The 25169-nt window shown below is 32.8% G+C and overlaps 2 protein-coding genes across 2 annotated transcripts in view; both read left to right on the forward strand.

Moving 5' to 3' along the window:
* Window positions 1-15781, forward strand: part of LOC133186369 (uncharacterized) — a 53229-nt gene extending 37448 nt beyond the window's left edge. Inside the window, exon 9 of the mRNA XM_061321623.1 lies at window positions 15660-15781. Within this exon, the coding sequence (XP_061177607.1) occupies window positions 15660-15694 (35 nt within the window). The 3' untranslated portion in view covers window positions 15695-15781. The remainder of the gene's footprint in view (window positions 1-15659) is intronic.
* LOC133186450 (putative inhibitor of apoptosis) lies at window positions 629-6287 on the forward strand. Its single transcript, XM_061321697.1, has 2 exons — window positions 629-711; window positions 5968-6287. Exons 1-2 carry the CDS (start codon window positions 681-683, stop codon window positions 6162-6164), a joined length of 228 nt encoding a protein of 75 aa, XP_061177681.1. The 5' UTR covers window positions 629-680; the 3' UTR covers window positions 6165-6287.
* Window positions 15782-25169: the final 9388 nt, after the last annotated feature.

Raw genomic sequence — 25169 nt, forward strand, 5'->3', positions numbered from 1 at the left:
CTTTGAATTTTTTTCCAAGTGCTTTAATAGTGTTCATCAACATTATTTACCATCGAAACACTTAACGCACTTTGTGTAATGTAACCCTTTCCCACATTTTAAATCTAATTTCTTCGGGAGAGGGCTACAATCCCACAAGACCTCTAATATGGTAATCGTAAACGGGCAACTTCAGGCGAAATAATCGCTTTTTCATTCGACTTCATTCGAAGAAGATAATTTTTTATTTTCTTATCAACATCTTAGCCTTTTATGCGCTTACACATGGTAAAACTACATACTTAATTACCAGGAATCTTCTTCATCTTTCTGGCAGGTCTTTAGCTGCCATTGTACGTCTCGTATATGATATAATGAGACTTGTGCTTGAAATTTAGTAAAGTTTGATAAGTTAATGTTAGTGTAGATAAATGATTGTGTTGCGTGATATCAATAACACCGATTATAAATGAGAGCATTCGAGATGGAATGTTATTTCTTTATTTTTTTTTTTTTTTTTTTTTTGAAACAACGATATTTATGCTTAAAATAAATGATTTCCTATTTAGATCCGCACAATAGATCCCGAATTCGCATTGGCTTTTCAAAACAAAAATGGATCAAGGTCAGCAAACATGGCGGAATGTTGACACGAAAAATAAACGATATGTGAATTATTCATTTTATTTTTGGATCAGTTTATGTTTTTCAAGACAGCAGTTTTGAGTTCAGGTAAGATAGTCACTTTTTAAATAATTTTAGCCAAAGTTTGTTGGGTTGTGGATCCCTCCTGCACATACAGATTTATTGAGATACTACCCTCTACCTGAAAAAATTGAAGAGGTCTAGATTATTGCAGCTAGTTTTCAAAGCATTAAAGCTTTCATAAAAAAGACTTACGAATTATTGGTCCTCTCCCGTTTCAATTTTAAACTCTTCCCTACTTGGTATATTTTATATTTTAAATTAAACAAGAGGCCCTTGGGACACAACGCTCATCTGAGTAACTTTGGTCCTACTGTTCTTCACAAGATTTCCTCACTTGTAATACCTATTGTGGCCCTACCCTACCCCTGGGGGTCACGATTTGAACAATTTAGAATCTATACCACCCTAGGATGCTTCCACTTAAGTTTCAGCTTTTCTGGTCCAGTGGTTCTTGAGAAGAAGATTTTTAAAGATTTTTCCTATATATTTCAATGTAAAACTTGGATTCCTTATTGTGGCCCCGCCCTATCCCTGAGGGTCATGATTTGAATAATTTTTAATCTACACTACCCCAGGATGCTTCCACCTAAGTTTCAGCTTTTCTGGCTCAGTGGTTCTTTAGAAGAAGATTTTTAAAGAGTTTTCCTATATATTTCAATGTAAAACATGGATTCCCAATTGTGGCCCTACCCTACTCCCGTGGGTCATGATTTGAACAATTTAGAATTTACACTACCCGAGGTTACTTCTACGTAAGATTCAGCTTTTCTTTGCCAGTGGTTCCCGAGAAGAAGATTTTTAATGACTCCACCCTATTTTTGTCTTTTCTTGATTTTTGCTTTGTATGGTTGTACCAGAAAAAGATCCCAATTAGGTTATTTTGCAGCTGCTCATAACTTTTTCATGAAAATGCAATTGATGCATTAAAACACAAATTGGACAATTATTTCTGTATTATCCTATATTGTCCTTAAGGAGGGATTCTTCTCTGGTTTCTGACTAGATGAAATACTCAAAGTATATTTGCTTATATGTTTTATATTTTTAGATGTAAGAGATTTAAAAGATGATATTTATCTTTCCTCATCACAATTGTACAACTTTAAATAGAAATGGTAAGCTGAGTTTGAAATCTAGCGGGACTATATTTTTGGCGGAATGACGGCGTATGAAAATATCTTCTTTTCTGCCTCTCAAAATAATTATAGAACAATGAATTTAGTTATAATTTTTACACAATCAAAGACTTGGAGAAAATTTTTAAATGTAAATTAAATTAATAATAAGGGACTAAAGTTTTAAAACATATCAAATAAATATGATTTTCGAAACAAACTACAATTATGTTAGCTTTTAAAACTTCCAATCTAAGTTCAGATTTGAGCCAAAAATCCGTAAAAAGTTTTTTTTTCTCTCTTAGTAAACGGTCAAAACTTTTTGTTTTTATATCATTTTGTATCTTTATGTGACAACTTTACCATATGTGAAAATAAGAAAAATTTAAATATAGGAAGCATATAAAAACAACTAAAATATCTTAAAATTTTAAGAAAAATAGAGAAAATTCGGATTAGCCAATATCCATTTTAGTTAAATTATTTATGTCAATTTGGTAATATCATCTTATAGATCCTATATGGTAATATCTCTTTATGAAAAAAGAAAAATATTTAATTTATTGAAATAGAAGTAGGCATCGCATGATTGGCAACAGTAATTTTTTATTCTTAATGTCCAGGGGAAAGGTACTGACCTTGACCTGACCTTGCCTCTAATATAAAACGGTCAAATTTAATCTAACTAATACCATCACTTATTGATATTGTCTTCTTGATTCTGTGAAAATTTCATTGATTTTTAAATATAAGAAATAAGTGTTCTTAAGAGAAGAATCCCTCCTTAAGTTTAAAGCAGGTGCCATTTTTGAGCAAAATGGTTACAATACACTTAATTCTCTCGTATACTGAACTTTTTTCAAGAAGTTATAAATCAGTTTTAAATTAGATGTCATCGCATACAAAAATTCTTTTATCAATTTCTTTATAAAAAGTATATGAAATGTTGCTAACTGACGTTGCCTATAATTGACTTGTGGGATTTCTGGATTCGTGGGTAATTACCTTACAAGATTTAACCAAAAAAGCGTTTAAGGCAGTTGAAAATCTGCTCAATTAGGAGGATAGAATATGGTGTATTATTTCAATATTTTTTGTGATTAAGCTTAAGCGGATTTATTTTCTATTTTAAACAAAAAAAACATTGCAAATTTACGTTATTTATGCTATTTGGTAGCTATAAAAATCATTTATTTTTGAACGTGAGTTTATTTGTGATGCTCATAAACACATCCATTCTTTGTTTACTTGTATTGATTTAAGCTAATGATGGGACAATAGTTATAATATTGCATCATTCGTAATTACTGGTATTATGGTATTAAAAATACTGGTAAAACTCCTTTTGAAACACATATATTTGCCAAATATGCAGTTAAACAGCAAATATGACAACTGTATCTTGCAGTAGATTTTATGGTGCACAAAACACCCCACTAAACCAATCATTATCTTAGAGCTTAGCAAAATCAAAGTTAAATAATGTGCACAACATGCCATTGAAAGAACATAATACATGGCAGGTCGGGGGATGAGTATGATATTTGAGGCCTATGACAGTATTTGTTATGGAAGCTATAGTTCGATTTGGCATACCTAATTACAATAAGATATATCACTTTCTTTCAATAAGGTCCATAAAAATTTCTTTGTTAAGCCATATAGGGAATTCTTTGACTAATATAAAATCCACTGACCACAAATTTTTTGTATGACTATCTAGTGATCAGATTAACTGTTTACACATCTACTGAATACCCTTATAATAATCCCACACCAGTAACAAAGTGCCCCTTGTGCATGTACTAATTGGTGATCATTTATGAAATATGAAATGGTTACAGTTGGAACATTCACTGCACAACATGTCATTATATATATATATATATATATATATATATATATATATATATATATATATATATATATATATATATATATATATATATATATATATATATATATATATATATATATATATATATATATATATATATACCATGACGTTCTAGGAAGAATATGAGGCCAAGTGTTTGTAAGTTTAGACTGAATCATTTGAGTTGTTTCTCTCATCTTTTAGCATAGCTCAAGTAAAGGCACATTACCAATGTCATTACCACAACAGTGAATAATTAAAATATCATGCAATGGTTCATACCTCAATAGAAACTCAATGTGGGGAAACAATTTTCTCCATGTTCGACCACCTTTGCCCTGCCAAAGTATGTGATAATTTAGTCGTCTAAGTCACAAATGTGATCTTTTTAGTTGAAAGCCTTGCGCGTTGAAAAGCACACTTAAAAATGGATGATCCAACTAACCAAATACTCTTTTCTTACCCTATGTGATAAAATTTCTCTCTCCTGGTTTCTGATATGTTTTATAAGCATGAGAAATCCATCTACCTTTCATATATATATATATATATATATATATATATATATATATATATATATATATATATATATATATATATATATATATATATATATGGACTTCATCATCTTCATTGAAAGAGTGAAGTCAGATAAAAAATTACATCATAAAACTTATCTTCACTGTAAATCTTAACCGAGGCAAGCTATTGATTACCTGTATAACATATCAGGCTTACATAGGGCGTGACACTGCGGGAGTGACCTGTCGCTTTTATGATCCGACATGTAGGTTATGTGTTTGGCTTCCTATACTGTAGATTCCTAAATATACGCGAGGAATAAATTATCGCGTAATTACGCGAGAAGCACCGCTCGCGAAATAAAATTACTCGCTTTTATTTTTATGGTGCTTTAATGTATGTAAAATCTCTAGATAAATCAACCATTCGCGAATTATTATTCTCGCGATTTGACGCCCTTGGGTCATTTCGCGATAATAAGTACTCGCGTAAAATAAGGAATCTACAGTACTTCTTAAGATATTAAATTTTGCAGTTGCCCTGATTGAGAGTCCCTCTTGAGATTGAGAGACTGAGATTATATATTTACAAATAAGAAAAAGGCCAGTGTTTCAGCTTTGATGATGTGCTTTTTAATAAGCTGAAAAATGTTTTTGGACGTGGATTCAAAAAGTAATTTTAGCATTTTTAAAAGGCATTTTTCTGCACTCCGTATACGTACAATACATATTATGCTTATCAGTGTTCGCATCTAAAATCACTTTATTATTTTTTTTTTTTTCATGACTAAGTGTAACATCCATAGCAAAAATGCTTCAGTTACATTTGTAACTATAGTTTATTATGTAATTTTAACAGGTGATCAGTTTAGTCTAGTTTCTAATTTCATGTTGTTAGGAATGAAGCAAATAGATCTTCTCGAGCTTTAATACAAAACACAAGAGATGATGACTCAGATTAAGAATGTACAGCAGAACAAATAAATATCCAATTAAAGCACACTTTCAATATCCTTCACACAAACAATATCCAAAGATTAAGTTTACTGTTGAATTTAAGAGGAATTCCTTTTTTCTGTTCTACAATTTATATTTCTTTTCAAAAAATAAAAAAAAAATCGTATTATTTTCTATGATACACGTATACATGATTAATACGACTGAAAAATGTATTATTGTTTTTGTTTATTGCCAGCTTTTTCCACTCTGAGGAGTTATTGCATTTTTTATGAGCAAAGAATTAAAAAGGAGATACTTTTGCTTTTTGTGCAGAAAACAGAACATAATCCTACAGATGGTCAGTCTAAAGAATAAGGATATGATCAGAGAGATACACAGGGTTTTTTTTTTGTTTTTTGTTTTTTTTTTTTTTGAATTCCTTATTTCTTTGTATAGAATATGGCCATTGCTGGAAAGAAAATTAGACTATGTTTAGAACTTCTTTCTTTCAAACAGATTTAAAATTTCCCAGAGGTTATGGGTGAAAATTCTCTTAAATCTTAGGAAAAGGGAGATAACAATTATAATCTTATAAGATTTAATTATTGAGCAAAAGGTTTATGACAGAATTGATGCATTTTCGTAGGAAATGTAAGTAATTCTCCAGTCAGTTTAGAAAATTTAATTAATTGGATTTAAAAACTGCATCTTTAAATACAGTATACATGTAGATGTTAAGCCAAAAATTAAATTAGCATTGATAAATAGAATGAAAATACACAGAATTGTTACAAGTATGTTTAATCATAGATAATTTGTATGTTTACAGAGCAGCATATATTACAGGAGGACTTCCATGCTCTGACCAAGACTATAGTATGTAAGGTCTGTTGTGACAAGGTTGTGGCCGCAGTGTTCCTGCCCTGTGGTCACTTAGTATGCTGTCTGGACCGTGCCACCGCCATGAGGAGGTGTCCCCTCTTTGCAGAGCTCATCAAAGGCACAGTCAAAACCTACTTTGCTTAATAAGCTCTGTACATGTAGGTAACTTTTCTGCAGATTGAACTGTTCTGTTATGACAGGCTGTTTTAATTTCTTAAAATAAAGTGTGTGAAGGTACAAAGTCTGTTATATAAAAGAAGTTACAAATAATGATCAAAATATTTTGTATGGGTTTTGGTCCAATTTGCCAAAGACCAAAAGTATAAAGCTAATAAGTCTGTCTTTTTAACTTTTAAAATGCTAGCACTACAGCTTTATAGAAAATTACTTAAAAATGCATAACTCTGTCAAAGACCAATTTTGTTTACATAAAAGCCAAATTTTGAAAACCTCTAAAAATGTACTTCAGTTGTATGTATTGTAAGGAAAATCTTACTTAACAAAAATTAGTATAGTTTAGAAGTAGATTATCATCAAAGGGTTGTATGTTTTAGGTTTGGATTTCAGAAGGAGGTTGACATGATTATGAGAAATGAAATAATCAATGAAATTCTTTCAAATCATCATTTCTGCAATTTTGGACGATTTCAATAAGACTTTATACACAAGTGGACTGAACTAGATTCATAATTTAGTTATCAGTTCTTTGATAGCAGTGAGCATGGTATAACAATTTCTGAAATTCTTAAAATTTCACTCCTGTCTTTGTCCAAAGTCTATGAATAATAAAACATTTTTTTTAAGTTGACTTCAACAAGATTTGTGATTATTTCAGTGAAAATATTTATATACATATTTGAAGTCATTAAGTTTGTACATTAGTGTTTGAGTCAAAGAGCATTTTTGCCATGATTACTAAGGAGAGAACAGTCTGTGTGCATGTCATTAGAGATACATATGTTCTTATAGTTATAGTTTGATATTTCAATAAATCTAGTAAAAAGTTTATGAGCAAAATACATTATCTAAATGTAAGTTAAAAACGTTTACAGTCAAGATGAAACTTTTCTTTCCTTTGTTTAAAATGCAAACAGTTAGAGCTTTTGTCACGGGAGAGATAATGCCGATTCTGTCAGATTAATGAAACACTTCTGAAAGATCATTCAAAATAGCCATTAACATTTTTGAAGAAAGGTACAACTGAGAGTTAAATTTACCTTCCTGTCAACACTTAAACTGACAAAACCTGAATGAAACAGTTGATTTCATTCAGATAAAGAAAACAGGATGTTATGCTCTTCATTATAATTGCCAATATTTCATTCCATTTAGACTCCTAAGTTAATCACATTAACACAATTAATTTTCACGCAGGTCATTATTTACACACTGAATTATCGACGGATTTTTCCGTTATTTCCCGATCATGACAAGGAGCACACGGCGGGTGTGACCGGTCGGCAGGGGATGCTCACTCCTCCATGGCACCTGATCCCACCTCTGATGTTTAGAGGTCCGTGTTTGCTCTGCTCCTATTTTGTATTGTTTAATGGACTTTTGAGCTTGAATACTTTTCGTTATCTACATATATTCCATATACCATCTTTCTGATACATCGAAGGTTATTGACTTTGTCTGGGATTTAATGTCAAATAATGATACAGGAAACAAAACTCCATATATCTTATTAAAGGACAAATTATCGTCAACTGCAGATTTTAAGTAAATTTCCAAAATAGACACGTGTTTATATCAGACACTAAAAAAAACTTGGTGAACATGTAACTTCTTGATTCCTTGTCCATGTTGTCCAGAAACATTTTCTTGACTCGTTTTCTAACATTTGATTCAATCGTTTGTGTGAAATGTTACAGAGTTGTTTCACACAGATATAATGAAAGCCCACCAAGACAGTGATCGTGTTGCTTATTTAAATTTCAATTCACCCAAGTAGTTTTATGTGCCATTTATTATAATAAAAAATACACATGGTATGACTTGATATGCAGGGATTTGAAAGCAATCCAGCAAGCAATTTATAACAATCAAAGAGAGAGTCATTTCAGAGAACAGATATGATATTCAAATTTCTTAAATGATCATTAAAAAAGGAACATGAGTTATGAGTTGATATGCCTGGATTTGAAGGTAAATCAGCATGCAATTTATAACAAACAAAAAGAGAGGGTAATTTCCTAGAACAGATGTGATATTTCAACATCATAAATGATTATCTCCACCAACCAAAATTCAATAATTAAACATATGCAGAAGATTTGTCATCGGACTTGGTTATTTCCTTTGAATTATTGAGATCTTAACAGGGGCGGATCCAGCAATTTTTGAAAGAGGAGGGTTCCAGCAGGATGGTGCCCCTCTACCAACCCCTTCTCTCTCTCTCTCTCTCTCTCTCTCTCTCTCTCTCTCTCAAACATAGATTAACACACACATATTTATGTTGTGGTATATAATATCTTTACGTCCCTTAAGTCTTTGAAAAGGTATCCCCCAGTCCGAATAAAAAAATAAACACATTCCAGAAACTACTGTAGCCTTAAAATTGATTGGATTTGTATCATTCCAAAAGAATACATAGATTTTTGGTTTAGATTTTGAAAAAAACATTTTTGGTAGGTTTATGATCATGAAAACCTACGTAAAACAAAGGATTGCATTTAATTCACTGTGGCCTTATGCGTATTCCATTTAATGACTTATGTAAGATAATACCTCACAAAAGATGGTCAAAAACGGTGCTTATGGTCCAAAGTCAAAGATCGATGATATCAGATTAGGCCTCGAATGTTATTTATCATATACTGAAATAAGTAGAATATTTTCTACTATTCACTCATAAATAAAAACTCTGAAAGGGAGGAACAGTGAAGATAAATGGAGGAAAGAAAATAGTTATGTGAGACTTTATTTATAGCAAGTGAAACATGAAAAAAACGATCGAGCTGTTTTGAACTTGGTTTATATTCTAAACTTAAGTCAGAGTACAAATATCTATTCCAGAAAACATTTTATCCCCCCTCTCTCTATACTCGGCAAAAAAATGAAGGGGGGTTCCAATCCTCGGAAGCACCCCCCCCCTGGATCCGCCAGTGTTTAATGCAATAATTGTAATTTTAAGTTGGAAATTTTGTTATAGACTGGATTTCTGGAGCAGACGTTAATGTGTCGAAAGTGAAACGAATAGTAAGGGTGTAATGCTTGATATACATGCCGATCCATGTACCACATTTCATTTTTGTCATGAATGTATTGTAGTACGCAAGACAAAGCTTTTTTCGGCTCAGCTCCAAATACGTAGTCTCCACCGGTGTTTCATTCATAAAAACAAATCCTGCTTGTATTTATTCGGTTTCCCGACATTCCGGTTCCAGTTATGGATGCATGGTCGGTGAAAAACTAGCCAGCGTTGTTTGTCCCTTTCTATGGAATGAATGTAGATTGGTATAAAGGTATGTAATAATACAGAGATTCTACCTTGCGTATATATTTACATACAGTAGATTGAAGTTTCAATATGGGTGAAAGTGTCAAATCTATAAACATTAACGATATCGAGGACAGAGGTGGCGCCAAAATCAAAATGGCGAGGGTGAGAAGTTTACCTTTTAAAGTTAATCTAGATGAGGTGGACTTGTCTGTGAGAAGTATATATAAGGGATACCCACAACAGTGCTTACCTGACAATTTTAAAAATCCATCAGGGCCTAAAGCAAAGAGACTTGAATATGAAAAGATAGACACTTCGTTATATGAACCGTCAGCGCACATGGTGGCGTTTCGGATAACGAGGGAGCAAACTGGAAGCATGGATAAGAGCTCTGGGTGTATTGTATTATGAACATTATGGAAAGATGGAGGGATCATACTTAGTAGACTTGTATGACGAACCAAATGAATGGCTTGACGAAGGTAACAAATCAATCTGCATTGGATTGTTGAAAGAACCACATATACTGTACATAGTTACTTTGTTTGTTAACACTGGAGTAATCCAAGCACAAGGGTTACAACACGAGATCTTTGCATGAAATGATTTCCCAATGCTTCTTTCCTTCGTCAATGCTATTTGTGACTATGAAAGATCTACTAGAGCTGTTCACAATGAGGTAGCTGACAATGAGTTTGAGGACACTGATGATGAAACCTTATTAAAAACTGCAAATGAAGCTATGTCAAATAACCAAATGGAAGAAATAGGTTTGTCATCCTAAGATAATACTGAAACTCCCCGAGTTACATACAAGGATTTCGAAAAATTACAGAAATTTTTTGTTGAATTGTTGTCCAAGTTGACTGAAACACAAACAACACTAGTATCGAGGGTGGAGAAAAATCTGTCTGATTCATTACAGAAAGTTACCAGAACCGTAAACAATTTGCAGACCCAGTTCAATACATGAAATCTTTTACGGATAAGCAGACCGATGACACAAACTCAGATAAACTTCAGTATCATATAGCTGATATTGAAAAACAATTATATCAGACACGCACAGATAAATACAATTTAACAGTAGAAAATGCGAGATTGGAATCCCTGCTGAAAGCAGAAAAAGCAAGAAACAACACCATGGATGAGACATTGAGAAGAGAAGTCAAGAATTTGAAACATGAAAATGAACACTTGTCTGAAAAACTTAACACAAAAATGAGGAAAATGATCAACTCATGGATGAAAATAAATCACTAAGAAAAAATGTTGATAATCAGTTCAATAAAATTTTGTTCCTTAAATCTCAGCTCTCTAGCATGTTCATGAGTGGTGGAAAGGACACTGAAACCAGCAGGGCAAAAGAGATGACAGACCTGGTAGTCAATGCTGGGAAGAATAAAAAACCAATGGCCCTGTTAATAGGTACTTCTAACGTGAATGGCATAAAAAAGGATAAACTTACATCAGACGTAAACGTTACTAAAGTAACAGCTTTTACTCTGGATGAAACAAAGAATGTTATCATTAACTCTTCGTGCATACCTGATGTAGTAGTTCTTCACTCTCTAACAAATGATGTTTGAAATATTAGTCCTGAAAAATGTGCCGAGAAACTACAAGGGGTGGTTGAGGTTATTAAACAGAAGTGAAAAGACGTTCACACCATCATATCTCTAACCACACCAAGAGAAGACAACTCCTTGCACAAGGCAAACTGTGAGATCCTGGATGGGATAATAAAGAGCTACAATCGAACTACTGAATCCCAATGACAAATTTCACCTGTCTCCGAAGGGAACATCCATATTAGCGTCCAACATGAAGAGAGCAATACACACCGTATTAAAAATCGGCAACAACTCCAAGGGATATACAAATAAGTATCGAAATAGGTAGAGCTACAACAACCAGGAAAAGCATTTCCAGGCGAATAACCGTAATTACTATAGGAGCAGTTTAAGCTGGAATCATCAGTACCTGAACGATAATTATAACCGCCAACTTAAAAAAAAGTCCGAACTATTTTCGTTGAACATGGAAAGGGCCATCAACACAAGGGTGATTAATTGTAATTCAAAGTTGTTCTATAGATCTGAAACTGGTGAACCTTAAAATCATAACCTAGTTAATTTTCTTTATTTGTATAAATTTTATCACATTAGAATACAGTTAAGGGTCCAAATGTACAAGTACAGGTGACTCTCGATGGCTCGAACTCCGATCTCTCGAAGTTCTCGATCTCTCGAAGTGAACCTCCGGTCCCGTTTTTTTTTCTCTTTATAAAGAAGCAAATTTACTCCTGATCTCTCGAACTCCCGATCTGTCGAAGTTCTCTATCTCTCGAACCAAGACCTGGGTCCCGTTACACATATTTCATTGTTTTTTACTCTCTATCTCTCGAAGTTTTGATTGCGCCAATCAAGCGTAAATTTAATTCAGCTTGGACTTATCTGGATAAAGTGAACGCCTGGGGCTGGGATGGACGTGTTAATTGGGTGTTTATATAGATGATACTACACCTGTGAGTCGTCCGAGTGTTGATATAATTAATTGGTTAATTGGTAAATAATAAACAAATCGCTTCACAACTTATTTTGACTGGACGAGACGATAATTTTGAGAAAATAATCTAGGGACGTGTCAGTAATTTTTAATAGATTATGAACTTTAATATTATTAGAGTTTACACAATCCCAGTTTGGCAAACATTGTACAAGAAATCCTATCTAAAGAATTGTATAGGCCTACCGATTACGAGCAATCTTGTGAAGGACCGATCAAGCCCGCGCCCGGGGGTTAGCAAAATCGACAATTGCTATTCAGGTTTCATGTAATCATGAAATGAGAACAAATAAATATTGAAACTTAAATTAATCATTTTATTTATTCAAAACACGATCATTGTTGTTGAAATCAAGTTAATTACCCGTAAAATACGAAGGAAAACGTGTAATGACATTATCAACATATACTTCCGGTATGTATAATAGTAGAGCAATGATGATCGGAACTGAAAATTCCGAATTTTATTCACTTTCTATCTCTCGAACCCCCCGATCTCTCGAACTTTTCTTACGGTCCCTTGAACTTCGAGAGATCGAGAGTCACCTGTATATGTATAAAAATAGCATAAAAATTTGTTATTGGAATGTTGGAGGAATTTTTACACAGGGTGAGAATAAGCTAAATGACAAATTATTTTTGAAGGAGGTGAAAAACTATGATATTATTGTATTAAGTGTAACACATGTTGGGTATAATACCAATCTTTTTATTGATGGTTTTACATACTTCCCTGTATGTAGGGACATGTCTGGAAATGGAAGATTTTATGGGAGAATTGGCATTTGTCGTAAAAACTGTATTAAAGAAAATATTAAGTTATTACCAGGTACCCAGAGAGATTTTCAGTGGATTTCAGTGTTCTGTTCTATAGACTATGAAGCAAAGCTTGTGATGTCAGGTCAGTTAACAGGTGTCTACTACTGACATATTGATCGTGTGGGTTGTTTATCAAGTGTTTTATGTGATAACTGACATATTGATCGTGTGGGTTGTTTAACAAGTGTTTTATGTGCCATTGAATGCACACAATTTATGCCTGAAAATAATTTAAGCTTAAAGGCAGAGATTTTTTACCGGATGGTAAATTCCAGGTAAAGAGGGGCTTATTTTGTACAGGTGTGAATGTCTTGAGGGCTAGCAGTCTACCTGTGGTCGTTTGTCTCCTATTCCCTATGCACAGGAAGTAATTTGATACACAGAAGAGTAACTAAGAAGTAAACTTTAAACTTTACCTGTGTTGGGATTTTGAGATGATTTGAAATTAGAAATAAAAAGTTGTAAATTAAGTTTAATCTTAATTTTTATTAATTTGCAATTGAATGTGTGTCAAAGCATCCCCACCCATTAGAAAAATATTATTCAAAGTATTTGTTGAACTTTGAAAAAAAGTTATACCAAATTTTTATATATATTATCATAAAGAATATCATAATTATTTCAAATACTAAAGGTGTGTGTATATATATATATATATTATCAAGCTAAAATACAGCTTCTCTATTGTTTATACCATGTGTGGTATATATCAAGGGATCTTAAGTTAATAAGAAGGTCACCACTAGTGCCAAACAAGGTGTACAGGGTATACACAGAGACTAGTAAGTAAATGTCAATCAATTCTAGCACACAATGATGTACATTAATGCACTTGATTGACATGGGTACACAGACCAGGTATTTTTGAAAGCGGTGCTTAAAATCTCTGTCTTAAGAAGCAGCAGTAAGCTAAACTTTCTACAAAGACGAGCCTGATAATATGCCTGTGAATATACGCATAAAAACACATACATTTTAATATATCAGTATCACACTACATGTAACAATGCCCAATAACGTATAACAGATAGAGTAATGAGAAAAAAAAACCCTGTTCTTGTGTTCATCAAATAGATCTGAATTGAATGTGTATCTTTGGATCGTCTTTTACAAGCTGGCCTTGACCTATTAACAACATACAAATAAAATTGCGTAAATTTGCATCGAACATTCTCAAAACAAATTAAACTGAACAAGCTATGCTTCTAAACGAACAGTATTTCTTTCAAAGCATATCTGAATTGGAAGACAAAAGAAAGATTTCTGTTGTATACATAGATGCTGTTTTTCAAAGCAACAGAGACTTAAAACCCAAATATACAACTGTATTACCTATCCATTTTGAAAAGAAACTTAATCTCTCTTGTGCTGTTTTTGCTGTACTTGTATACTGTAATGTGCTGTTCTACACATGTTAAAGAAGCGTCAGAGTTTTCTTTGAAATTATTTTTTTCAGGTAACTCGAACTTTTATTTTACGTATTTTTTTTTTACTGGGATTGTCTTATTTTTATCTAAATACAGAAGCGCAGATTCACACATTTTTATAAACTATTTCAATGGAAGTCAAGTCACACATGACAATATACAACTGATACATACAAAATATTGGGGCAGAAAATCAGTACATACATCGCGTAAACCAGATCTACATTTGAAATATATGTCATGTATATATCGCAGTATAATTTAATCTTGGCAAGCCTACGATGTCAGGCACTGCTAAAGCAAAGTTTCGATGTTAGGTCCCTTTTTGACTCTTTCTTAGCCCTCTGCACATGTGAGACTACCTTATTATATGCGGTAATTTATAAGTATCCGTTGAGGGTCACGTGACTTAAAGCTTTTAACTACATATATGGAAGCTGAGCATCTTCTTCTGGTTTCTATAATAAGACATCAGGGAACCCTCTTTTTTATAATTCGACATGTACGTTTTAGGTCGGGTTTCCTATACTTCATCGTGAAGATGTAAAATGATAGTCACCCTTAGGCAGAATTCATTATACTTATAAGAAAGGCCAGCAGCCCTGCTGATGTCTTTCATAAATGTGAAAATGTTGTTCGTGTTTTTTTTGACATGAGGTAACTATGTACCATTTTCTGTTGCTCCTTGGAAGAGAAACGGACTTCGACCTGTACTAAATGAACAAGGAGGAAGCTGATTCATCAGTTTTGTCAATGATTAAGTAATTGAAGCATTCTAACATCTGTACCTGTAGCATATTTATGCTTATCAGTGTTCATTTTTACATTTACATAACGACCTTGGTCATTTTTTTTTTGTTTCACGGCTAAGTGTAACATTCAGAACAGAACAGATTGGCCAGCCTACAGAATATGGCTATGATCAGAGAGAAAAACAGAGTATGTTTATAAATTCCTTAATTCTTAGTATAGAATATTGTCATTGCCAGAATTTAAACTTCTTTATTTTAAACAGAGTGTTTAAAACTTCTTTAAAACTAATTTCTTTTAAACAGAGTATGTTAAAACTTCTTTCTTTTAAAATTTGCTGACGTTATGGGCAAACAATCTTTTAAATATTGGGAAAAGGAAGATAACAATTATAATCTTATAAGATTCAAATATTGAGTATAGAGTTTATGACAGAATTGATGCATTTTCATAGGAATAGGAGGTAATTCTCCAGTCAGTTAGGAAAATTGAATAATTGGCTTTAAAAATTGCATTTTTGAATACAATTAACATGTAGATTTCAGCCAAAAAATAGCATCAATAAATAGAATTAAAATGCATAGAATTGTTACATATATGCTTCATCATATATAATTTGCATATTTACAGAAAAGCAGATATTACAGGAGGACTTCCTTGGCTAAACAGAGACTATAGTGTGTAAGGTCTGTTGTGACAAGGATGTGGCTGCCGAGTTCATGCCCTGTGGTCACTAAGTCTGCTGTCTTGACTGTGCCATGAGGAGGTGTCCTCTCTATGGAGAGATTATCAATGGCACAGTCAAAACCCACTTTGTCTAATTAACTCTACAGATGCATTTCCTATTAGATGTACTTATGCATATGAGGTTTCCTGTTACATTAGGATAACCAAGCTGTTTTATTTTGACAAAACAATTATGTGGAAGTACATTTCTACACTTGAAAAGCAATGTTAACAAGAGTGCAATGTGATATCAAGCAGTTTTTGCATTCAGAAACCCATGTTAAGGAAACTGATCCTCTACCTAAAAAAATATATTTCTAGAATATGATGAACAAATTCGTCATTGTTAATAAAATAAAAATGTCACACTCATTCCTTGTTGAGTTTGTTCCAGTTTGATTAAGACTTGGTGTACAAGTGAACCTATAAAAATTATCACATTCTGCTTCAGTCAAGGGTGTTGCATTGATTATAAAAAAAATAATCATTACAATAATCCTTCATTAGTTCTGACATTTTTAATAAATGTATTGCACAAATCATACACTCTTTCAAAGTACAGTTCTTTATGTGATTAAATGAACATTGTTTCCATGGTAATTGAAAAAGAAAATTTTATTTTATTTTATTTTTTTCCAAAATGTTATTCCTCTGAATGTTTTGAAGCTTTGTTTCCAAAGATTTAAAAAACACCTTTTACATGTAAAGAAAGGTTAAGATACATAGATGCATAATTCTGTGAAACAAAAAACTTAGAGAAAAAGCGTAACTAGACAAGGTGCAAGTTTTCATTGACAAACTAATTCATCTTTGACTCAATAAACACTTCAAGTTTTATTCTAGTATTTGCTTTTTCAATTTTTTGTTAGATTAATGCTGCCCTTGTGTCGATAGGAAACACTGTTGTGTGTTAGGTCTATTTAAAGGAGGCATGTGTACAATCAATTTGTGGAGAAAAGTGACAAAACTATATCTGCCTTCATGTGGCAAGTCTTGACAATCACTTCAATAGGCAAGCAATGCCTAAATGAAATTGATTATTTCAATATGGTTAAAGACCTCAGAATAATGCTACTATTCTTTGGTCTATTAAATCATACAAAGCATAATATGTATGATTGTAGAGATATTATATTGTCTGGATATCATATTATTGGGATATAATTTAGAGAAATTGCTTTCTTTTCGTGAAAAGCGTCTGCTCTACAGTTGCAGGGTAAGGAGTTGATTCTTACGTCGCGGGTTTGAATCCCACTCTGGGACGTGGAGACTGGTCCTTTGGATGAGACCGTATAAACCGAGGTCTCGTATCGCAGAAGATGCTGGCACGAAAAAGATCCCTCACTGCTCAATGGCCCTAAGTGCCGAGTATAGGTCCAAATTTGCAGCTTGCAAATGGTGGCGACTCCATATGAGTGAAAAAATTCTCGAGAGGTAGGTTAAACAACAAATAAACTTTTCTTGCTTATGCATTTGAGAGTATTGATAAGGTCATTATCCAGAGAAGAATATATAGAAAACATTATGCGTCCTCCCCTACTTTAATAGGTCTTACTAAGAAAATCTACCAAAAAAAAAAAAAAAATTGACAACGAAATCGACAGGAATGTGAAATCGACATCACTTTTTTTGTCATAAGAGATGAGAGTACCTTTAACCCCTATGTGCATATGTGTTTTATTTAAGCTACTATCTAATTTGATTCAATGACTAATAGTTTTAACTTTTTATATCACGAGTTCAGGTCAGATCAATTCTTTTAGTAGACTACTATTTATATTCTTGGGAAATCTTTATATTCCTTTCATTCTTAACGTTTTTGGCTCTTTTTATTCATAACACTTAGCTCGTTTTCAAATAACAGGTGCTCTTATATATAACACTGGGTAAAGCAAAGCCTATCAAAATCAATGAGAGTGTCTACAATGACCTACCAGTCGTGTGACTTCTTTTAGTTCCAATTTATCTAAGTACACGAAGATTAATATGTGTCACTATACATTAAATGCACATGTCAGGTGTATGGAAGTCTCCAAAAGCAACAGAAGCTAGTAATTATGCACAGTTAATATGTCAGCACCATCCCCAGTCCAATTTTTAAAAATATATTTTGTATAGCATTGATTAACTACGGTGGGAATATGGATTTTCTTTAACATCCATTTCTGCCTCTGCTTTATTAGTCCTCTACCGGTGAAACCGGAGGGGACTATAGGTTTCCTCTGAGTCTGTCCATCCGTCTGTCTGTCCCTCTGTCTGTTTGTCAGTCTGTCCCACTTGGTTTTCCACACTTTTTTTCTAAACGCTTGCAGATATTAAGCTGATTTTTGGTGTGTGAGTGTATCTTGATGAGTTACAGATCAAGTTTGCATTTCTTTCCGTTCATAGATTTTTTACGGAATTATGACCTTTTCAATTTTTCAGGATTTTCCGCAATTTCTTTCTAAACGCTTGCAGATATTGAGCTGATTTTTAGTATGTGACTTAACCTTGATGAGTTACAGATCAAGTTTGCACTTCGTTCCGCTTCATTGATTTTTGACGGAATTATGGCATTTTCAATTTTTAACATGACCCAGATTACACTTGCCGGTAGGGGACTAGTATTGCTAATTCAATACTCTCAGAATGCTTGATAAAAAGGTGCTGCGACTTCATATACTGTGACTTAACAGCAAAATTGTAATTTTCATATGGATGGATAATTTTCAAAGCAGGTGTTTATGTAAGAGGGATAGGGATATCACAATCGTCTGAGACCAATTAACAGTGATTAAATCAGATAATACAGTAGGTTTATTATACCATGTGTATTAACAAGACTGTTTTTCTTCTTGAATTCCTTCAAACTGCAGACACTATTCATGATACATTCCGATGCTTATCAGCAGTTCTTAAGCTACACTTTTTAGCTGAAATTTTTTAAACAAGAGAATACTGGGAAAATTAACGTTCTTCAATTTAACAGGTATTCAAATACTGTCTAACAGATATAGATATGAGAAAAATGAAAACTGACCTGGAGTTGATCAGATAGATCTCTTTAAAATCAATAGCGATTGCACGATGAGCTTGACCTGCTAACAAGTTAAAGAAGCACAATGACAAGAGATTAGTGCGCCATACATGCCGCATTTGTAAGCCGCCCCCTTAAAGTGTTACGAGATAAAGGTTGTCAATCATTTAATTAAGGAAGCGTATAAGAACCGTAGCAGTTTTCAAAAACTATCAATTTGAAATAATAGTTTATTTGTTATAAAAAATACTACTGTTGGACAAAAGTTAAAGGTGTGTACAGGTCTACAGAAGCCAGATCAGATAAGATAAGGCGGAATCTTATTTTAAGTTGGATTTGTGAAAACAATAAACATAAGCTCTGCAGAGATATGACCAATTGCAATATGTGAAAACATTTGTTAACTCACCTTGACTGAGTAGATTTATTAGGTATTCTTCACCGTGTAAAACATGGTGATTCCACAGACCACGTTGAGACGACACTGATTTATCACTTAGATCACTTAGATCCCCGATGAACTCTGAAACAGAAAACCATATAAACCTGTTTTAAAATGGTTTATTCTAAACAGAGAATATTATACATATATAATGCATGTGATCTGGGTTCTGATATATATAATAATTCACATGTTTACCCATAATATTAATTAAAAATGCAAATCTATCTTAAAATAATTATAAAAAAAAAATATGGCTCTATATGAAACTTAAAAATACCATCAATGCACTATCTGAATGAATTACTCTTTATTATATGTTTTCTATTGTCTGTTGCTTAATCTAATTATATATGTTATATGTTTATGCCCATTTGGGTCCTGGTTTGGAGATAACTCCTATTCTATTCTAAAATGAAAAAGAAATTAACTCGCATACGCATAGATACCAATGACCCCATCCCTTTTTCTTTCAGTTTTTTTTTTTTTTTTTTTGTTTTTTGTTTTTTGTTTTTTTTTTGTTCTCCTAGCCCTATGTATGTAGTCAAGCACTTGCAATGGTACACAGGAATTGCAAGGAGTTACAAATTACGTGCTACGTGTTAAGTCAGCGGTCTGTTTAGAAGCTTATTATGAATTTGATGATCTAAAGTTCAGAATACCCAATATGATCAATTTTAATTTTTTTTAAATGTATATGTACATATTGCATAAAATGACAAATAGAGGTTATTGGCGTATAAAAATATATATTATGAAGCCTGTGGTTAATATGTCTATTCATTACTTTGCTGAATTAATTGATGTCTGAAATAACAGATGTATAAGAATTGGCCCCTGTATGGTTCATGACAAGGAGCACACGACAGGTGTGACCGGTCAGCAGGGGATGCTCATTCCTTCATGGCACCTGATCCCATCTTTGATACTTTAGAGGTCCGTGTCTGCTCTGCTCCTTATTTGTATTGTTTAATGGACTCTTGAGCTTGAAATTGTTCGTTATCTCCATATATTTCATGCTATACTCTATTCCAAATGAAAATGAATATTAACACTCAAGTTGTCCTTAACCATTGTTACTTTCCGCCCACCTTATTGGGGATTTTAAATGGTTAAATTTAGATAGGTTTTTCCAATCTAAAAATATGTACACCAAATGTAACTTTGAAATTACTTTATCTTAGAAAGTTGATACTTTTTTTTACTTTGATAATGCAAGAGTTTCAAAAATGTTTAGTGAACATTTTTTGGAATCTAAGTGGAAATTTTCCTGGATCAATTAAACTGTATTATTGACATATTCAGTAAGTACACTTCCCTGTTTATGATTTTCTGATATCTTTGTTTGAAAATCTCATAATTTACCATTTATTTTCAAATGATCGAGATTTGTAGATAATGATGCGTTAAATTTTCATTTGGAATGCTTTTACTGGCAATGGGGGAAACGCGGTGTGGTAATTTAATACTGCAATAAATCGACTGCATTATTTCATTTGAAATACATTGAAATATTTTTAAGGAACTCCTATTTCAAGTAGAGGAAAAATTATTGTTTTTGTTCATCATTTTTTCTAGTTTTGATGAAGAACACAAACCCATTTTATTATCCATTGTTTATCAAAATTTAACTGCTTTGGTATGCTGTGCTGATTTATTCCTTGTATTCCTAAACCGTATAGCTATAGCAAGTATTAATTAAAAAAAAAATCATTCCTTTTTATGTTTCAACAAAACTCACATACTCAGTTTACTATGAAACTGCATTTCCGCATTTTGGCAAAACCAATCGATTTTATTTATACTCAGTAAATCTGATGTTCTAAATCACACCAAAGACCAACTTTTTAAAAAGAAAACGATGAACGACAGATACCTTCAAATCTAAGACCTAACTTTTGGAACAGGGTTTCAACAAAATCATTTCAGATAGACGGATGATCGGACATGCTGATTCCAGTATACTTCCGTAAACTCCGTTTTGAGGGGTATAACAAGTTGTTGTCCTTTAAAAAAAGGACTGCAATACGTGGACCATATGCATGTGTTTCGAAACGAAATTCGAAGAAAATTTCTAGATTTAGTGAGTTTACAAAAGTGTCAATCTTTTTTTTTTTTTTTTTTTTCTAATTTTCATCGTTATTTAAATCTGCTTAATTAGGCTGTCATGATAAAAAAATCATGACCTTGAAATGATATGAATATGAAATGTTGATCTAGGTATCTATCACAATTGTTATTTAGCCTTTAAAATTAACAACAGAATTAAAAGAGGCTTAAGCGTGCAGGTATCGTAATCTCCATTGGTGTATCCAGGGAGGGGGGGGGGGGTTCGGGTGTTGGAACCCCGTATATTTTTTCAGAAAGAGGAAGAGAGAGAGAATGTTTATTCGGTAATATATATATATATATATATATATATATATATATATATATATATATATATATATATATATATATATATATATATATATATATATATATATATATATATATATATATCTCTCTCTCTAGTATTTTCAATAAAATATTAAATACTTCAATCTTTGCCCTTTCTGATCTCTAGATAGAGTTTTGCTTATTGCTTCCTCCGTGTACCTTCACAATACCGGTTCCGGGCCTCGACCACCCACATGTAACATGAAATATTTCACTTTGATATCATGGGAAGATTCCAGCGAACGAGCGTAAAGCTATGCCATTTTTGGACCATCTTCTAAAGTAACTAACTTTAAGAAGTTTGCATAAAAAGTCATGAAAGGGAGTATCCGTAAGAGAATATTATCCTTTACAAAAATTTTGATATTTCTTATGCAAAATTTGTACATGACAATTAATTGTCATGTACAAATTTTGCCTAAGAAATATCAAAATTTTTGTAAAGGACAATATTCGTCTCCTTATATTATGGGGATATTTTAATCAATGAAGAGAAAGGTTCAAAATGTCCCGTTGCATGTGGGGGAGGGGGGCTCACTTTTTCTTTAAAAAAATCTTTTGTTAGAATTTATATATATGTTTTAATTTGCATTGGAAGCTCCCTCGCACTTTTTGTTGTGGAAAGGTTCAAAATACAGAAAATCAAAATCAAACATTTAAAAGAAATCAAAATGTACCGAAAAGTTAGACGAAGCCCCCCCCCCCCCCCCCAATAGGATTTTACAGGGTGGTGCACAGGTTGTTAATTTATTTATTTATTTCTGCTTGTCAACTCTTTTTGGAGGTTGCCCCCTTTGAAAACCGTTGCTACGGGCTTGAATGTAAGTGCCTGTGCTGTGACTTAGAAACCCCCCCCCCCATTTTCTAAGGGGTCTCGAGTAATCTTAAACAATATAATGCCAAGTTATCGATTAACAACTCGATCATTTAAAAACCAAAAAAAAAAAAGATTAATTTTGTGTGTGTATTTTTTTTCTCTGTCTCTTTTAAATAACGGAATGGTTAACATACAACACCTGCAATCGTAACTCCTCGGCAGAAGGTCTGAGAATCGTACCGCACGTGTGTAGACCTAGGCTATTTGGTCTTGCATGCACAGGTGTGTGTACTGTTTGCTAGTGACGCTTAGACTGACCCAGTGACGGTATTTGCTACAGACATGAAGAACTATACACCAGTTTCATAACATGTAGTTTTTTTTTCTAGTGAAAATTGGAGTAAATTAAAAGTCGAATATTTTGGATATGGGGTACATGTAAACCATATCTATTCTTGTTACAACGACCGTCAATGCATCAATGGACGAGTTCATTGATTACTCTGAAAGGTGGCACAGGTTTACCTTTCGTTAACATTTTCTACAATGATCTGCCTTTGATTGATTGTACTTTCATAGCAAAGTTGTTAAATTTTATTCCCGATTGGCCTATAGTTTTGTCATTTAACTGAAAAAAAATCGGGCTATTTCGATACATGTACATGTAATGCTTAACGACTGGGACTTGACATCTGTACTAGATTTATACGGAAGTATCCTATCATTGGAACGTGTAGCACAGATCTGTAGTACGCAGAATTTTTTTTTTTGGGGGGGGGATGTTTCTCCCTCTCCCCCACATGGAAAAACATTGCTTCAGGCCTTTATCAAGCTATATTTGGATTGCTGTCTATCAAATTATTTTGCAAATCTTGATCACAAAACTAATGCCGGTAAACATGGCAAAGACTATCTTTTAAAACCTAGAGTGGTTTTAAGTCAACATGTTCAAGCTGTTAAGCTATCTCTATAATTTAAGTTCTTCCTACTTATTTAAAATGCTTGTACCATAGAATTTAGTTTGTATATAAGGATACATGTATATGTATTAAAGAGAAATTCAGATCTTGGTTACGCCAAAGAATACATGAATACGATGTGCAGATTTTAGAGTGAGGTTTGCCAATGATTGGCATATTCTAATTCGAAGAGGGCGAATTGTTCTACGGGCAAGTTATCTTTGAGGCGAACTCTCTAGCATCCTCGCGCATGCGTAGCCTGACGTAAGCCCATGGCATCCGGTTTAACTCCACTAATATATTTTCTGCGTGGACCTCAGGGTCCACGCAATTACTTAATTAAATACAAAAGTGTTTTAAAATGATAATACCTGTGAAGTACATTTTACATATCTACATGTATCACAAAACATTTTATGATAAAGACATATTCAGAGTAACCATCAAATTTTCTCAATGCTTATTTTAATCTTTTTAGATTCGTATGTCAAAGCAATTACATTAAACCTAACCTTCATAAGATAACAATTATGTTTTTGTAACTTATTGTGTCTTATTGATTTAAGTTTGCTGAGCTAAATTATTCTGTTTAGGCAATCAATTTCGATTCAATTAATTTTTTTCAATTTTTAAAAGAATCTTTCATTCATGTTCATTATGCTAATTTTTAGGTCAATTATTTATATATTTTACATACATCCTTTCTCTGTCAAATCGTTCGCTTTGGGTTGTTTTGATGCCAATTTTGGATTTCCAGAATGATTTGATTTGAACATATTTTATTGTCTACAAACTGTACAATTGGGATTGGGCAAAAAATCTGAAAACTTATTACGCCCTTTCCCTTCATATGAACTATATCAAACATATTTACAGTTATGGTTTCAGGTTAAAATGATAAAACACAGAAAAGCATAATTAATAAACAGAGATATAGACAACCAATAAAATACATTCATTATATTATACACAAGCTGTATAGAATTCGCAAGTAGTGGTTACTGCATCAACCATAAACGACCTGACTTTTAAATAAATGTTTGTAAATTGAATAAAGTATTCATTTCCAACACCATTTAACGATACATCTTCAGACTCACATACAAAGTGTGAGTATGAAGTAGTTTCCTCCATTCGCAAAAAATCGTCAAAAAATTCTTTTCTGGCTTCTGTATTTTTTTGGAAGAAAAGAAATAACGCTGAGTATCCTCCACTCTTCCACAAGAACAAAGGGGGCTTCAAATTTACATAACATCGAAGAAGATCGCTATTAAGAACACAGCTGTGTCGAAGCCTTGAATGTAATATATTTAAGCGTCGAATTTCGTAACTGAAGTAAGAGACTGGCATAGGTTTATTGTAAGAAATAGATTTTCAAAAAATAGTTAACGAGGAAGAATTTTTTTACAACAAGAGGTTAACGAGTTCCATTCTTCAATAACAAGGGGAAAATGAAAGTTGACGTATAGGCTTGCAATCTACATTTGGGTATGTTGTAGTTATGTGGATTTTTCAAACTGTAACTTGATAAATTACAACGCAAATTTGGGATTATATCAGTCAGATATTCTGGAACTTGGTTATTATAAATTTTGTACATTTTAATTAATCTAGTAATTTTTCTTCTTTCATGTAATGGCTTCCATCCAGTTTCAAAGAAAAGTGCATCTTTAGAAGCTGATAAAGTTAGGTCTGTGATATTTCTAGTAGCACATAATTGTAATTTTTCTATTTTTCTCGC

Source organism: Saccostrea echinata, unplaced genomic scaffold (genome assembly GCF_033153115.1).
Source record: "Saccostrea echinata isolate AGI-Se365-2 ecotype Australia unplaced genomic scaffold, CSIRO_AGI_Sech_v1 ptg000013l, whole genome shotgun sequence".
NCBI classification, from domain to species: domain Eukaryota; kingdom Metazoa; phylum Mollusca; class Bivalvia; order Ostreida; family Ostreidae; genus Saccostrea; species Saccostrea echinata.